The 18,444-nt window shown below is 31.5% G+C and overlaps 1 protein-coding gene across 2 annotated transcripts; it reads left to right on the top strand.

The window, feature by feature from the left end:
• Positions 1 to 11,607: 11,607 nt before the first annotated feature.
• On the top strand, positions 11,608 to 18,444 carry LOC114395171 (phosphoribosylaminoimidazole-succinocarboxamide synthase, chloroplastic-like). Of its 2 annotated transcripts, XM_028356885.1 has the most exons (12): positions 11,608 to 12,025; positions 12,111 to 12,212; positions 12,637 to 12,766; positions 13,441 to 13,533; positions 13,609 to 13,697; positions 14,537 to 14,617; positions 16,349 to 16,438; positions 16,537 to 16,626; positions 16,887 to 16,937; positions 17,020 to 17,066; positions 17,949 to 18,006; positions 18,076 to 18,444. In XM_028356885.1, exons 1-12 carry the CDS (start codon positions 11,699 to 11,701, stop codon positions 18,133 to 18,135), a joined length of 1,218 nt encoding a protein of 405 aa, XP_028212686.1. In that variant the 5' UTR covers positions 11,608 to 11,698; the 3' UTR covers positions 18,136 to 18,444. The 2 variants fall into 2 exon arrangements, with proteins under 2 accessions (XP_028212686.1, XP_028212693.1); XM_028356892.1 differs by lacking the exon at positions 16,349 to 16,438.

Raw genomic sequence — 18,444 nt, 5'->3', positions numbered from 1 at the left:
ATTTAAAATTAATTTGATTATTATGTAATTAAAAAGGAAAGAAAATAAATGGAAATAAATGAATTATCCGTCATTTATTATGTAATTATTTAAAAAGGAAGAAGAGAAAATAAATAGAAAAAAATGTAATTATTTAAAATTAATTTGATTAATGGAACTTCGTATTTTTAAAAAAATATTAAAAAAATATGTTTTTTGGTTAATAATTTTTAAGAAAAAATATATTATTTAAGAAAAAAAAATGCGAAGTAATATTTTTGAAAAAATATGTAATTATTTATTTTAAAAATATGTAATATTTTTAACTAAAAAAATACGAAGTTCCATTAATCAAATTAATTTTAAATAATTACATATTTTTTCTTTCCATTTATTTTCTCTTCTTCCTTTTTAAATAATTACATAATAAATGAAGGATAATCCATTTATTTTCTTTCCTTTTTAATTACATAATAATCAAATTAATTTTAAATAATTACATAATAAATGAGAGTTAATATTTTTTTCGTTTCATTTATGTTCAGGAAAATTAATTCCCATTTATTATGGTAATATTTTAATTTTAATATATATTTTTTCTTTCCTTTTTAAAATCCTTTTTAATTTTAGTATATATTTTTTTCTTGTTTGGCCACTGTATGCGCGCCACGTCAACAACGAAACCCTCACCTGCAACCTAGCCTATTTCACTAATATCACCAGGCGAAACCCACTACTGTCATGCCTGCTGTCGACGTGATGAGTACCTGTTTCACCAACCCAATGGCGAAATGTCATGCCTGTTTCGCAAATCCCATTGGCGAAATGTCATGTTGTCCCTGCCACGTCATGTTTCGCTTATAGTAACGACAGAAAGCTTTGAAAAATAGACCCCCTTGATAATTACTTTCAAAACAGACCTAGTTCCGAAAAAAGTTTGTAAAAATTGATCCCCTCGGGTAAATTTGCCGTCTTATTTCCATGCTTCAGTCATCTTCGCTTCTAAACCATGGTTGATAGAACCAGTAATTTGCTTGATGCAACTCCCTGTTACATTCTCCTATTTTCTCCCAAACAACCAAAGCATTAGGTGCAACAAGTGTTCTCTCCAAGAGATGGAAAACCACTGATGCTCTGTCCCCACTCTCTATTTTGATGACCAAAGCTACTTCTATGACATAAATAATTGTAAATATTTTTTTTCTCTAATTTGTTTAAAAAAAGATAAAAAATTAAAAATATATTTTGAAATTTTATTACACATACTTATTATAATCTTTAATAAAAGATATATTTATTCTAACGTTGAAGGAAAGATAATTATGAGATCAATTTATTAGATATAATTAGAGCATTTTATTTTTTTAATGCAAAGAAAAAACATATTAATAACACTAAGTTTTTACAGAGGAAATGCATAGACGAGAGCTTTTATGCAATTGTGGTGAGTGGTCAGGTAGGAGGCATGACAAGAAGCAGCTTGTGGAAAGTGCTCTATTGTTGAGGTTTAGAATTAGAAAGAATAGAAATTAATTAACGATAAAAATGTCTTTTAATAAAATATTAAATTAAAATTAAAAATATTAGATTTGCAAAATAATCCTTGGACTTTAATTGTAAAAAATAAAAAAAATTATCTAATATGACGATGTAAGCCACATGACATTACATTATTAGATAATACATAAGTTACAACGATGTGAGTTATTTTGAAGTCATATTAAAGTAGCAAGCAAGTTTTAAATTTTGGTGTGAATCTCACACTTGTATACTCTATTCTAAATTAAAACTTTCATCTTAATTTAATTTCTTTCATTTTCTTTTCTCTTTACCGAGTGCTACCTTAGCATTCATGTCTTAAGCAAAGACAAGTTCTCAATGGTAGAATTTAGTTTTAATTATGTTCTTTTGATTTAAGCAAAGACGATCTGGTATAGCATTTGAGACCTTTATTTAATATTTTGTGTCTGAGATTCTTCCATGCAGAAAAAATTCTCCTTGGATCTGTCCTATGAATAATAAATGAAGTCTATAATCTGGAAAATACTAATCATCATCAAAAGACACGTTTTGTTGTTGTAGACATGCTATGATGAAAGAAATAACATCCCTATTGGAGTACAAGACATGCTAACCTATCAACATGGACTTTGCATGAAGAAGAGACGTGTATTAAATGCTCCAATGGACTCAAGATTTCAAACGAAGATCAAAGTGAAGAACCAAACTGTTGTGAGACAACAAATACTTGAAGATGAAGACTATATATAGAAGAAGCTTTGAAGAAATAACACACGAATCAACTATGCGATCTTATTATTTCATTCTTTCTTGTAAATTTTTTTGTAAATTCTTGTAAAGATATTAAGCTCTCAAAGCATTTTGTATACCTTGAGAGAAAAGACTAAAAATGTTAAGTGATATATTTGTCTATAAAACGATCACATATTTAGTCAGTGTAAAATCTTCCAACAAATCTTGTTGATTTGTTTAGAGCCAACAATGACTTGGTAGGATAAAGAATACTAGGTTTAAGTCAAGCTTGGGGTAGAGCTTGCAAGTGTAAGAGCTAGAAGTGGTAGTGAACAATACTTGTAATTGTAACTTTGATAAGTTAGTGAAAATTTTGTGGTTGGCAAAAATTGGACGTATCTTAGATTTAAGATGAACCAATATAATTCTTTGTGTGCTTCTTTATATTTCTTGAACTGACAAGGGATTTGAATTTGTTTTTAGATCTTATATCTTCATTTATTACAAAGAAAATTGTTTTTCTCATTGTCTAATAAAGTCTTAATCAAAACCTTTTTAAGTGGTTATGAGTTTATTTGCATCAGATGATAAATGTGTTTTCAGTCTTAGAAAAGTTTTAAATTTTTACAATTTAATCCCCCTTCTTATGTTATTTGCTTCAACACTAGATCTTTTGTTCTTCATTGTTGGGTCATGTCTAAACTACAGACCTCCTCTTTGAAGTGGAGAGTGACAAGAGACCACACTAAGGTCTTTGTCTTCTTGATTGCCTAGGTTGTAGATGATTAACTTCTTATTTGAGTAAGGATCAAACCTTAGTCTTTATCTTCTTAGTTGTCTAGTGTTAACTCATTGACAAGTGCACCAAATTGTCTCAAGTAGTAAAGTACTCGGAAGTCGAAGTGTCGAATCCACAGAGACTTGTTTGTACTTAAATTGATACAAACCCAATTTACAAGTAAGAGATAAGAAATTTAAATGTGAAATTTAAAGAAAGTAAGAGATAAGGAAATTAAAATAGAAGATAAAAAGTGGTAGCAAATAAGATAAAGATTTTTTTAAAAAAAAAAGATAAGAGATTTAAAGATGAAAAAATAAAAGATAAAATAGATAAAAGATTTAAAGATAAGAAAAGTTAAAGATAAGGTGATGATAAAAAGATAATTCATAATGTAAATATGTTTGAGCCTAGCATACCAAAACTACTTGTGATGTAGTGTTAATGATTTTTTCTATTTAATGATATCTCCATTTCCACCCACATCTAATAAGACATTTTATATTTGGTTTCCCGCATGAAGAGCCTAATTTATCTATTATTTTCTCCCAAATTTCTTTGCAAAGATAAAAATAATAAACCACATTAAGATTAGAGATGCATGAAATAGGCTAAATGAATATCAATCTATTTCTAGCAATGATTTCATTTAGATACCATTTCCCAGTTCTCTAGAAAATAATTATTTTTCAATGCATTATCCCTAATGACCAGACCATAATAAACAATTAAGCACATAAAAGAAAAATAGAAACATAATTGCATTAAATAGATAATAAGAAAGAGTTACATTACAAGAGTTGGCCTTCGAGGCTCCCAACAATGGGGGTTTAGCCTCTCATCACCATGAGAGACTTTACATTTTAGGGACTGATGTGGATAAAAGAAGAGGGATGAATAGATGAGGAAAAAGGGATAATGGACATAGATAGAGGGTTTATCCTATTAGAGATGCTTAGGCTTGGGATGTATTCATTAGAGAGCTTTGAGTCTCTGTGTCTCGATGTGTAGGTGTGTAGAGATTGGTGTCTTTCTCCTTTGCTTCCTACTCTTTTTATAGGCCTAAGGTAACTTAATTTCCACGCGACCTCACGCTTAGCGCGAAAGCCCGTGCTAAGTGCGTCTTTGGGCTTCTTCGTGAGCCTTTTTGCACTAAGCGTGAACTGGACGCTAAGAGAGGAGACACACTGAGTCTGTCTTGTGTGCTAAGCGAGCTGTCTCAATCTTCAACTTTTTCTTTAAGGCTTTTTCTTCAAGTTTTTGCATCAATTTTCCTCCAAAGCACTTGAAATCTTATTCTTTTAACTCCTGCTAATAAAAAACTACAAAGATATTAATTTCTTTATTATTTTAATAAAAATAACGGTAAAGTAAAGAAATTGCAATCATTCTTAGCCAAAATTGACTATCAAATTAACTCAAATTTTGCAGTTATCAACTCCCCCAAATTAAGACCTTTGCTTATCCTCAAGACAAGTTCTGAATGTACCAACACATGAGATAACTGTGAATCCTTTCAATGGTTGATCCTGAGTTTGCATTTGTCTTGCTCATGCTCTCCTACAACCTAAGATAAGGTGGTCATTAATTTCATTCGGCCGAGGTTTCAAAAACAATTTATTTCATTAGGCTCAAAAATGTGCAAGGGATTCATTCTAGTAACAGGTTGGCTATTTGGCTCAGTGACTAAGAAATAAAAAACAAGGCCTTGATCATTTCCTCCTTATGTATGTACTCAACCGTCTAAGAATCATGCAAAATCAGGAAATTAAGAGCAATTGTTCTTTCACAGTTATAAGGTTACACATCTCACCGGACATTTATGAAGTGTTCGGCTTACCATACCATAATTTCCGTTTAGATGTGCTAACCTCTTCACTTTTATGCTTTTGATTCATACTTCATCACTCACAATAACGCCTGCTCACACAAAAATCATAATTTTCACAATCATTTCATCAGTACACAATATACCTCATTAATTAATTCATCCAAAACAAGTCGTAGTTAATTACTGATTTCCTTTGTCTCTATCAGTAATTGCCAATGAGTTAACAAGATAGAATGCCACAATTACTTGTGATGTAGTGTTAATGATTTTCTCCATCTAATGATATCTGCATTCACCCACATCTACTAAGACATTCTATCTTTGGTTTCCCGCATGAAGGGCCTAATTTATTTATTCTTTTCTCCCAAATTTCTTTGTAAAGATAAAAATAATAAATCGCATTAAGATTAGAGATGCATGAAATAGGCTAAACGAATATCAATCTATTTATAGCAATGATTTCATTTAAATACCCTTTCCCAGTTCTTTAGAAAATAACTATTTTTCATTGCATTATCCCTTAAACACTATATGGATAGTCAGACCATAATAAACAATCAAGTACAAAAAAGAGCAATAAAAACATGGTTGCATTAAATAAATAATAAGAAAGAGTTACGTTACAAGAGTTGGCCTCCGAGACTCCCAACAATGGGGGTTTAGCCTCTCATCCATGAGAGACTTTACACTTTAGGGGCTGATGTGGATAGAAGAAGAGGGATGGATAAATGAGGAAAAAGGGATAATGGACATAGATAGAGGATTTCTCCTATTAGAGATGCTCAGTCTTAAGATGTATTCATTAGATAAATTTCACAGTTATCATATAGGTCTTAACTAGTAGACTTATTGTTTGAGTGGGGACCATGCATAGGTCTTTGCTCGGAAAAAAAATTGAGATTTCAACATTCGAGGTATAGTTCCCTTTTAATTGCTTCAATAACTTGCAAAAAATTCCCATGCCTTGTAATAGTTCCCTTTTAATATAAATTTTACATATATTTTAATATTATGAATAAACATTTACATAAAAAAACATTTTTTAGATCATTCAAAGTGTCTAGAATATCTAATGAGTGTAACATGGTTGGCAACACACATGTACTTTGTGGGGGAAGAACTTGGGCTTGATTCCCACAAAATGCATCCTTAAGGAGGGGGCATAAAAGTGTAACTAAATCCTAGATGAATGATTAATTACATAATTGACCAAAAGGATACGAGCTAGTAAGGATACCTTAGAGTTCCACTAAGAGCCCAAGACTCTAATTAGAGAGGTTACAAAAAGAAATTACTAGAATTTTTTATATTCAAAAAATGTAGTTGGAAAGGAAAATCTCACTAAAGTAGCCAATCAGGTTTCCCAACAGATATTAATTATTGGCAAACTGAATGAATATTCCACATCAGTTAACATGGTTAAAAAAATATGACAATAAACACTTATATACTAATGACTTTTCAAGTATGATCTTTAAGTATAATTTAATTTTATTGCAGATTATGTTCAATCTTGTTATGAATGTAACGACTTTTTTTATTGTGATCATATTATTTCAATGTTCCAAATAGAGTTTTTTTCCTACTACACATGTTGTTGTGGACTAGAATCATCATAATTGGTTAAGACAGGATTGACATTGGCATGAATCCAATCATTAAGAATCTTCTTAGCACAAATGATTGGGGCATCAAGGGAGTTTATGACTTAATCCCAAAGTCTCTCATTTCAACTTCTCCAAATTCCCCATATGATTATACTAGCATTCTTTTGTTGTTCCTTGTCCATCCTATGAAGCAGTTTAAACCAAAGCTCAGAAAGCAATTCACATTCGTTCATGAAAGGGTCTATCAAGTGCCAAAGTTGAGCAATCTACCAACATTGTTGGGTATACTAACAATCAAGCAAAACATGCCAATTGTTCTCTAGGCCCATGTTACATAGGATACAACCATATGGGCAATCAACTTCCCTACTTCTCATCTTGATTCAAGTTAGGATACAATCTCAACACACCCTCCATAAAAAGAATTTCACCTTTGTAGGGATCTGAATATTCCACAACATCCTCCAACTTCCATTAACTGGTTCATGAACTTGGTTAAGTATACTCTCCATACACAATCTATACGTTGATTGAACTATATACTGACATTTTTTTTACTAGGACCCCAAATCATTCTATCCTTATGCAGGTTTTGAAAAGGAACACTCTTCATTATTACGTTTGCGTCTTCTTCTCCAATTAGCTCTATAAGGAGGTTTTGATTCCAAGTTTTGCTTGTTTGGCTTATAATATCATTGGCCTTTAGATCATGAAAAACTACATGATAATTATTTTTAAATATGAGAATTCCCTTACCTATCATCCAAGGCTTCTTTAACACACTAATCTAGGAGCCTGACCCCACTCGCCATCTATAACCTTCCCTCAGTAGAACATGTGAAGCACAAACACTTCTCCAAACATAAGATGGATTGTGACCAATCACCGTGTTCAAAAACCCCCCTCTTAGTAATATTTAACTTTGAAAGTTCTTGTGAGTAAAATGTTTGGGTGGGATTAAAAATTTCACCCCTACTTCCCTAGTAATGCCAAGTTGAAAACCATAAAGGTTTCGAAAATCGAGCCCTCAATCTTTTTTCTGACCTGTCAATTTGTCCCAAGCCATCCATTTTATTCCCTTGGCTTCCCTTTTCGATGTTCCACATTAGTACGAATTTAACACTCTTTGAACTTCCTCACATAAGAATGGAGGAAATAGGTAAATACTTATACTATACGTTGACATAACCTGGGCCACTGACTTAATGAGAACATCATGACCCACAATGAAAATGAACCTCCCTCTTTAGTCATTAAGCTTCTTCCAAATCCTTTCTTTGATATAATTAAATGTCGTCGTCTTACTTCTACCTATAAGGATAGAAAGCCCTATGTACTTCTTTGGGCCCTTACCTTTTTGCACTCATAGCACCTGAATAATCTCCCTATGATCCTGTTGTTTGACATTGCTGTTGAAAAATATCTCGAACTTGTGTAAATTAAGGGCCTGACTAGATGCACGCTCATAAGCACCAAAGATGTCCTTCATCTTCACACTTTTAACAATGATTGCCTTAAAAAAAAACTTTCATCTACGAAGAGCATATAAGAAACAATAGGGGCTCACTTACAGATTTTGATGCCATTAATATCTCCTTGTCCTTCCAGTTTCCTAATAAGTGATGATAACCCTTTCTATTATATCTTATTCTCTCTTTCTACACATTAAATTTTTTATTATGCCATATTTGTCCTCCATTTCCTTCAGTGTCAAGGATCGCGATAAAAACAAAACTCATCTTGATTACAATAGATAAGCATAAAAGGAAGAAAGCGTAATGCAAACGCAAGAAGTAGAATAAGATGAATCATTGTGTTGTTTGATTGAATAATCATAGATCTTTTGCAACATCTTCAAAATCAAAGTAATAAGGTAAAATAAATAAGAGTAAATTACACTCGCACTCCTTGTGTTTTTCTCAAATTACACCAAATATCCCTCCCTTTTTTTACATTATGTTTACCCCCCCTTCTGTTAACGTCGTTAACTAACATCAATTGAAATATGTGAGTAGAAAAAATTGCCCTAACATCTTTGTTACACTCGCACCTCTTGTGTTTTTCTCAAATTGCACCCGATATCCCTCCCTTTTTTATATTGCTTTTACCCTCCTTTTTGTTAACGTCATTAACTAATGTCAATTGAAATATGTGAGTAGACGAAATTATCCTAACATCTTTATTAAATACTCAACAACAAATTAACAATTAACCCTGTGAATGAACATTTCTTAAGACAATAACAATTTTTCCTTTAATATTTGTGACTTTTACTTCATTGTTGGTGACACTTGAAAAATATGCAGATGTTGATTGAGACATTATATCAAATACCTAGCCATCAAAAATAAATATTTTAAAGAAAGGAGTTAAAAACACAAATGCAGGAGCAAAACACTAAAATTTGAAGCAAAAAACCATATTCAATCAATAGGCATGGCTGAGAACACGTTCAACAAAAATGCAACAACCAAATGACTCAACATGCACAAAAAAATTGAACTAAAATGAAGAAGAAAAAAAAGGAAGAGTGTTAACACATGCATACCTATAAGGTGGGTTCATGTCCAACAAAAAGTTAGATTTCCATCCAATTAGAGAAAAAAGAAAAAGAAGGAAGAATGTTAAAATATTTTTAGGTTGAAAATGATGTCATGTCTTTTATGGAATTAAGAGAAAGAAGATGAGAGTATTTTAAACTTAAATTTTCATTAAAAGACATGTAATTAACATGTGTTTACTTTCTGTTAAATTATTAAATGATGTTTAGGAGAGAAAATGGTCTGAGTGTAATATAAACTAAACAATTAAAAGATTTTTTGTAAGGTGTAAAAAGTGAGGGGTGTCAGGTGTAATTTGAAAAAAACATAAGGGGTGCGAGTGTGAGGAAGAAGATGAAGGTATTTTATATATAAATTTTCATTAAATGTTATGTGATCAACATATGTCTATCTTCTATTAAATTATTGAACGATGTTCATGAGGAATGTCATATGAGTGTAATGTGAACTAAACAATTAAAAAAAAATTTGTAGGGTGAAAAAAAGGAGAGATATTGAATATAATTTGAAAAAAAAACATAAGAGATACAAGTGTAATTTACTAAATAAATAAAATATATTTTTTTAGTTGTTTAACAAGTGCCTTTTGCAATTGTACACAAAAAAAACAAACAAGTGGCATGGTTTGTATGATGTAGATATAACGGATCGTATTTATATCTAATTTTGAGAGAAACAATTTTTAAGGTCCAATAAGAATTTATAACCTTCTACTCCACACTCATACACACCTTACTTTTAGAAGAGGAAAGAACGAGAAAGAAGAAAGCTAGGAGGTGAATGAGAAGGAAGAAATGATACCACACCCATATCTAGGATTACATTACGAGTGTATTTTCATTTTTAAGGTCCAATAAGAATTTATACCCTGCTAGTCCACACTCATACACACCCTACTCTTAGAAGATAGAAACGATACCACACCCATACTTGCTTGGCTTTGAGACAAGAAATGAAAATATGCCAAGAGGATTCAATTTCATTGGGACAAAAAACACAACCAGGAGGACAATGGATACCTTTTTGTTGCAATCTTTCACGTGTGGGCAAACAACATCTAAGAACTCTCCAAACAAAATGCTTGATCTCTGGTGAAACTTGTAACTTCCAAATATCAAGCCAATTCCCATCTATCTTGAGATGCTCGGTGTCGAGGATATATATATCATTCATGATATTGTGATAAACGGATTTGACACTATTTGATCCATCATTGTCATGTCTCCATAGGAGTCATCATGGTCCAAGAACAACAAAGGGATTTTCTGATCAATTGTTTATTCCATTCTTGACTGTCTTGATTAATGAGGTTGACAACTGGTGAATTTTCAAGACCTGTAGGGGAAGAAATAGCAAAAAGACTTGTTGACTACAACCACATCTAAGATTACATTATGACTAGCATAAGCTTTTGTCCTTTTCATCTTTTTTTTTTAAAATTAAATTTCATTTTTAAAAAATCATTATGTTCAAAATAATATCATATTTATCATAAATCCAAAATATAAATTATATATTAAAAGTATTCATTCATTATTAATTTTAATTATTAAAAAATAAACAAACAAACATGTATTGCTCCAATATCCCAAAATAGACGTTAAGAATGCACTGATCATAGAATATATACATTAAAAATATTGACAATACATTTTTTTTCACATACTCGTGTTGGCATTCCTTAAAATTTATTTAAAATAATATTTAAGTCTATGTAATAAAAAATATAATTATTTATTTTATATAACCTAAAATTTAAAATAAATAAATATTTTTGAACATATAAATTATATTTTAAATTTATGATAAATAATATATATATTATAATACAATATTATTTATAATTATTAATAATTTTAAAAATATATTAAAATTCAATTTAAAAATAATAAAAGATAGATTGAGAAATAAAATACTAAAAAATTTATAAAAAAATCTCTCATTATTATTTTTTAGAAACTCCCTATCGAAAAATATCTCACAAAGACATCATTTTTTTAATTTATATACAGAGAGAATTATAAAAATATAGTAAAATTAATTAAATAAGGATATATTATACTCATTTTATATAAAAAAAGTTATATACTCACACAATTTTATAACTTTCAACCAATCTCAATTAATAATAGACAATATAATAAAAATATTAAAAATGAATCCCTATCGCTTCACATATTAAAAAAGATGTCTTTTAGCTATATGTTGATTGGATTGCAGTCTTGTAGATTCCTTCACATCTCACAATTTCATTATATTATTTTAGGTAAATAGTGTTGAAAGTATATGAAAAATTAAATTTATATTTTTAAATATGTAAAAAATATATTAAATTAATCCTAATTTTAAGGATAATTTAATGATAAATTAATTTATAAATTTTACAACTTAATATCAAATTAATCCTTAATGAATATAACTTTGGGTCAAATTAATAATATTATAAATTAATAACATAATTAATTTATCACTTTTTACACAATTCACACTTTGTTAAACGAATTTTACTATTTATTGTATTATTTCTTATCAGACAATTTCATTTTATTATATTAATTATATTATACAAGTCAAGTTGTTCTAAATTTTTACCCCTTGGCAAAACGCAGCGTAACGATAGCGAACACAACACAACACACAGAACGCAGTGAGAGTAAAGAGAAGCAGTTTCGGTCTCACTCAGTAAACAATGGGCGACTTCACGGTTGCGTTAAACCCTCCCAAAACCTTCCGCGCCGATATTCTCCTATCCACCACCAACAACCGCACTTCCCCGGCGGCGCGTGGCTTTCAAACCGTACTCGCGTTCAAACCACCGCGCGCTTTTCGAGGAATCCGCGCTTCGGTGATGCCAAGAGAGGGTCAACAAGCGTCTCTCGGAGACGCCCTTGTCAACACTCCGCGCCGAAGCGACTTCGTTGAGGCCATCAGAAGAACCGCCGCACTCTCCAACTGCCTCTCAGAAACGAGCCTCCACGCCACCGTTCCCGGCCTCGAGTCCAAAACCCGCGGCAAAGTGTGAAACGATTATTTATTTGTTCGTTTATTTATTGGTATAATGTGTCATTTTGATTGAGAAGTTGTTTGTTATGCGTTGGCAGGTTCGAGATATATACGACGCTGGGGATTACCTCGTTTTGGTGACCACTGATCGGCAGAGTGCGTTTGATCGGATTCTTGCTTCCATTCCTTTCAAAGGCCAGGTTTGTGATTCGATTCAATTGTTTAGTTAGGTTATGTTTAACAAAATTAACTGAAAATTTAACTTATTTAAATTACAAGTTTTTAGTAAAACTAATGTTAAAGCATCTCAAAAGTGTAAAATGACCCAAAAAACAAGAAATAAAATCGTGATTTATTTAAAAAGGTTAATTAGGATATTTGATGAATATACTAAAGATAAAAAGGAAGAAAATATATATAGTTAGCGTTTCAAAAAATGCTAGAAGCTATTAAAAAAAAATTATTTACCAAATAGTCAAACAAACTTTTTAACTAATAAAAAAAGCTAGAAACTAGCTGAAATGGCATGTCGAACATAGCCTTAGATTGATGATGGTTATAGAGGAACACACCCTCACTAACTGTTGGCATTCGATAATCTGATATTTTGCCTCCAAATTGCAGGTTCTCAATCAGACGAGTTTGTGGTGGTTTGAAAGAACTAAGCATATCGTCTCTAATGCGGTTGTATTGGCTCCAGATAACAATGTTACAATAGCTAGGAAATGTTCAGTTTTCCCAGTTGAGTTTGTTGGTGAGTAAGTTTACTAATTCAATGACTTACTTGATTAATGCTGATTCATTTTCTGTGATTGACACTTTTATTTTCTCTCACTATATAACTTGAATGAGTGTATTGTGTAATTACAGTTTTTCCATTTCCATTTTATTTTGTAATATCATGTCATCTATTGGAGTTAGTGGGGACCTGACCGATCATATGATGTGTCTGAACTCTGAACTTAAATACTGAATCCTCACATGATCAAATTTCTAATTGGAAATGCAAATACTGTTTTTTGAGAAGTGAAAATAACAAATATTTTTGTGCTTTTCTGGTTAATTATTACTGAATGCTTTGATTGATAGCTATAATGATTGTTGATTGATTGGCATATTAAACTGGAGCCACTTAAACATATTCATTCTTTTACTGCTATGAGATACTCCGGTCCTTTTTATAAGAAACAAGTGATAGGAGTTCTTATGCTCAAAAAGGTAACTAGGGAAAAGAATAGGATAACATTGTGGATATGTCCTTGGCTGGCATTTTGTTTAATTATTTTGGAAGAGCATCCATAAGTAATTGACATAAAAAAATTGCAGTCTCTGTTCATAATTATTTAGTTTATTTTGTGTTTTGGCTGAAGATCCACATATTGGAAAATTGGATTACCATCTGTTGACCCTTATGTTTTTGGCTTGTAGCTAGAGGGTTTGTCACTGGAAGTACTGATACATCTCTATGGACAGTCTACAATAAAGGCGTTCGGAACTATTGTGGAAATGTCATTCCAGATGGTGAGATTTCTCAATTGTGTCTCGTTCTTAAAATATATTTGTCTCCTTATCTAATAGGATATTAGCACATGACAGGAATGGTAAAAAATCAGAAGTTGCCTAAAAATATACTCACTCCAACAACCAAGGCTGCAGATCATGATGTTCCTATCACTCCAGATGAGGTATGATGTACGATGCCTAGTTTTATCATTTGCAACCAGCTTTTTCTCTATGGCTGAAGTTACAACAAAGGATGAGTTTCACAGGCTATGTTCCATGGATACATGTAAAATACTGAGTAAGGGTATGGGATTTAAAAAAAATCTAGGGTACGGCTACAGTAATATAAATTATGCTTATTTGTGTGTTTTTTTTTATCATTTATATAACATTTTATTTTTTTATATATGTATATTTTTTTGAAGTTTATATTAACATACTCTTACCTTAGATTTTTGAAAAATCCAATATCTCATACCTGGTACCATACTTGTATTCATGCATGCAACATAGCTAGTTAATTTATCCTAACTTGGAATTGAGGGATAAATATATAGGATAGGTTACTGATTCTCTTATAATATTGTCTTGCACTATCAATTAGTTCCCAGACCTCCTTATAAAAAAAGGGATGCTTGTATTATAAATTGTCAATGCTGTTCTCTTCTCAATATGCTTTATATTGCAGTTTTTAAATTTTTTGTCATTCTGTGAAAATGTCATCCAAGATCAGTGAAGCTCATTCTGCTTAATAGAAATGATAAGCAATATTATGATCATAGATTTACTTGTTAAAGGTGGAGTCTGGAGTGGTGGACTAACCTGGTAAGTTGGTAAAAGGAAGCATGAATATAACTATATAAGCCTAAGATGTTCCCATGATTATTAATAGAATATTTTTGTACTATCCCTTGTTCTTGGAGTTACTAAGGTGTGATGGTGAACTTCCAACAAATTGATTATCATTTCATAATAATTTTTTATTTCACATTCTTACTTTTGTAATGCATTTCCATTGCAGATTATAGACAGGGGACTGATGACTCGAGCTGATTATGTAGAAGTTAGTGAAAAAGCATTATCCTTGTTTGAATATGGGCAGGTAATTATGATGTCCAGGTCATTTTCAAATTTGGGAAATAAAGCACACGATGAAGTCCCTTCTCATTGTAGCCAGTAATATTGCACTTATAAAATATGATATCTTTTTTCTCTTGCACTGAAATAGAAATCATTTTTAAATAATGAGATAGTATATATAAGGCAGCATTATCTTTTATTTGGTTTAAATAGATAATTTGTTAGTGACTCATTTACATACTGAAGAATAAAAAAAAGACTAAGTATTATGGTTTAATTTTTCAATGATGTTTGTTCTAAAGTTATATGGGTATACTCTTACGCTAACACCAGTAGACAATGTAAAGATTGTTGTGCTCTGGAAGAGAGTTCCACAATGATATACATATTCACATATTTTCTTTTAAGTTAGTTAGTTACACCTTTGGTTATGATATTGGGTGGTTCAACTACCAAGTTGGTTTTGCTTATTCTGTAGGAAATTATTTCTATTTTTTTCTTCACTTATTTGGTTCAGAGTGTTAGATAACCCATATTTAGTGGAATAATTAGTTAGTCTGGGAGTTGGAGGCTGAGATAATTAGAAAAGGAGGCATGTTGCCTAAATGCCTATAAATAATAAAAAGGTTGAGAGGGAGAGAGTGGCATCTTGTGAATTATGAAGAAATTCAGATTGTTGTGGGAGAGTCCAGGCCTCTTGAAAGTCCTGGGAATCATTTGTACTTTTTCTGTTAATAGAAACCTTTTTTTTGCTTTCTTTAATTCTGATTCTGAACCATAGTGTTATATATTCTACATGAAAGGACCATAATTTCTAAAAGCTTCTATTTTATTTTTAAAAGTAGAAGGTAAAAGGATAATCCCATTACTTAAGCCTTTCTAGAACTCTTAGGAAGCACATAGGGTATAGGGATGCCTGATGCCGGATGTACCATTCTTGAAAATATAGAATATGCTGTATGCAGTGGTATGTTGAATAGTTAGATTGGTCTGGCCCCATGTTTTCTCATTTTTGTTTTTGCCATGCACAGTAGAGAAGAAATAGAAGTTAGAAACAGGAACACCATTCCTTAATTTTAAAATTAGATGGCTTTGTTAACAAAATTTGTGTAAGCTTGTTATCAAGGAAGGAAATGTGTCTCTGTAAAAGATTATTTGGTAAAAAAAAACACATTATCCAACTTGTTTTCATCATTTGATGAAGGATCTTTGTTGTCCACAACAAAAGATGTCCAAGGCAAGTTGTCAATTAAAAAATTTGCATGTGTATGATGTAACTTGTTTCAAACTTTCAGTTATCCTTAAGTCAAACCACTTGTAAAAACATTATTCAATCACTGAAGTCATCATCATAATCCAACAGTGCTAATACCAATTCAGTCATTGTCATCATTGACATAATTAAGTAATACTACTCTGGAGAAAAGTTTGCAACTTCAAGAGCTGCAGCCCACTCAAACATCTTCCATGATTTCTACCAATCTCACCTGCATACAAATTTCACTTTAAAGTGATGGAGATTTGTGTGTAAATCATCACTGACTAGTGACCAAATCTTGATTATATGATCTGTTCATCCAAGGTGCACAGTGTTCTCAAATCATTTATTTGATACTTGATAGCCTCGCTAGGAACATAGGTGGCTGATCCATCGATCGGTTACTTAATCCTGTGCGCACAATATATATTTTTACGGCTGTTAAGTTATTTCCCCCCTGCTTTGTTTCACTTTTCCATTTGGTTGACTTTGCAGCAAGTGGCTTTGGAGCATGGCCTCATATTGGTAGATACTAAGTATGAGTTTGGGAAGGCAAATGATGGTTCAATTATGTTGATTGATGAGGTTCAATGCTATCCCTGATGGATGATGCATACTGGATTCTCACATGCACTCACAGATTAAGTATATAGACGTGATAAATTTTTCTTTCCAAACTCCAGGTCCATACTCCTGATTCAAGTAGATATTGGATAGCCAATTCTTACCTGGAGCGCTTTCAAAATGGTCTTGAGCCTGAAAATATTGACAAGGTATTTTATGTGTATCAACCTTTGTTTTCTTCATAAAGTGAGTTGTGTTTTTCTCGCTAGTGTACAGATTTAATGCATGTTTGGCATATAGATTATTTTAGGAAAATAATTGCATATTTTTCAAAAGCTCTCTCAAGAGTCAAAATAAGCTTGAACCAAACATGTACTTATTGGATGCATCAGCTTCCATCTTTTAAACTTTTTTTTTAATGAAATATCGATAGTCAGCAATTTGCTAATATTTAAGAATCCATTTTTAGGAGTTTTTGAGGCTGTGGTTTATAAGTCACTGCAACCCTTATGAAGATGAGGTATTTTACATTTTATTACTGCTAATGGATTAACTTATAAGTTGTAAAGATGAATCACATCAAACTGCTGAATTTTATTTAGGTCCTTCCTGATGCTCCTGAAGATCTTGTCTGTGAATTAGCCTGGCGGTATGTCTACTGGCTCTAGTTCCTTTTACACTTGATATATTTTTGCATTGAATCTTTCGAGAAATTAACCTGAATATTATATGGTTATTACTTTATCAGACTTATTACTAATTATAATTAAGTAGTTATGCTCTGATTTTTTTTTTTGTAATAACCTGGCAGAGATTCAAGTGTCAGATTTGTAACTGTGTTATGTTTAATTCATATGTACAAATTTGGAATAGAAGAATTGTATCGTGTATTGTCCTCTTTTTTTTTTTTCTTAAATAAAAGAAGAAATTCAATTTGGAGGATAAGGGATGCCCGATATTGAGAAAAGGAATCAAATTACAAAGGAAAGAAGAAACCCTTCATTTTTTCCTCTTTGTTTTGTTTTGATTTTCTGAGCATGCTTATGCTTAGCATCTCTAAGCTGCCTAAGCTCTTCCATGCCAAAATGTATTGGTGATGAGTAGTAGTTGATGCCCTCTATGAATACGTGCTTTAAACTGCTGGTTTTGTGTTATTTATTTTCAGTTACTAGCTTATAGCCTATTTCATTCTGAATGATTTATAAGAGGTCGCGATTTATGTTTAAATGCGTTGCCAGAGCACAAGTATGAGAATCTCTCTCTCCACAATATATTGTAGCATTAGGTGATGAAAGGAAAACATTACATTGTTTTCCCATATGTGAAGAAAACTTATGGCATGTTCTTGCTTGTATGCATTAAAATGAATACAGTAATCATCAGTTTTGGTCTCCTACTTCCATGACATGTCTGTCCTATTTATGCTTGTTTACATCGATCTACTTTCTGTAAATTAACTTATGCTTGATTTTGGATACACTATTTTTCATCTTATTCATTTAAATGAGCATCATACTATTCTGCTGGACAGATACATTTTCTTGTATGAGACTATAACAAAATCAAAGTTTGAGGTGCCATCGACTGAGGTAATCCATGAATATTTTTTATTATACTATATAATGCAATCGATACTAATACAACTTTTCTCCTTGCAGGAGCCTATACATGACCGAATTACACGAAATGTTGCATCTGCACTGTCATCCCTAAAGTAGCCTGGGAAATTAGGGCCGTGCTGTAATTCTGTATTTTAATCTTTGTATAAACTATATCAAAAACTTAAATTAATGGAGAACTTCTCCAAGCAATTTTTTATTTTTCCAAAGTATAACATAAAGCAGAAAGGCAAAACAACAGATTCAGAAATTTGACACCTTGTCCTTGTGATTCCTTTTTTTTTTTTTTTTTAAGAATAAAGAGCTGTTTCTGGAAGCAGAACCCAACGTGTTCTTTGCCTTGTATATTTCCTTGTGACGGTATGGGAAGTAAATATTATCTGTTCTGTACGAGTTGTTATTTGCGCC

Source organism: Glycine soja, chromosome 2 (assembly GCF_004193775.1).
Source record: "Glycine soja cultivar W05 chromosome 2, ASM419377v2, whole genome shotgun sequence".
NCBI classification, from domain to species: domain Eukaryota; kingdom Viridiplantae; phylum Streptophyta; class Magnoliopsida; order Fabales; family Fabaceae; genus Glycine; species Glycine soja.
Note: the sequence above shows the minus strand (reverse complement) of the source record. Positions and strands in the feature narration are given on the sequence as shown.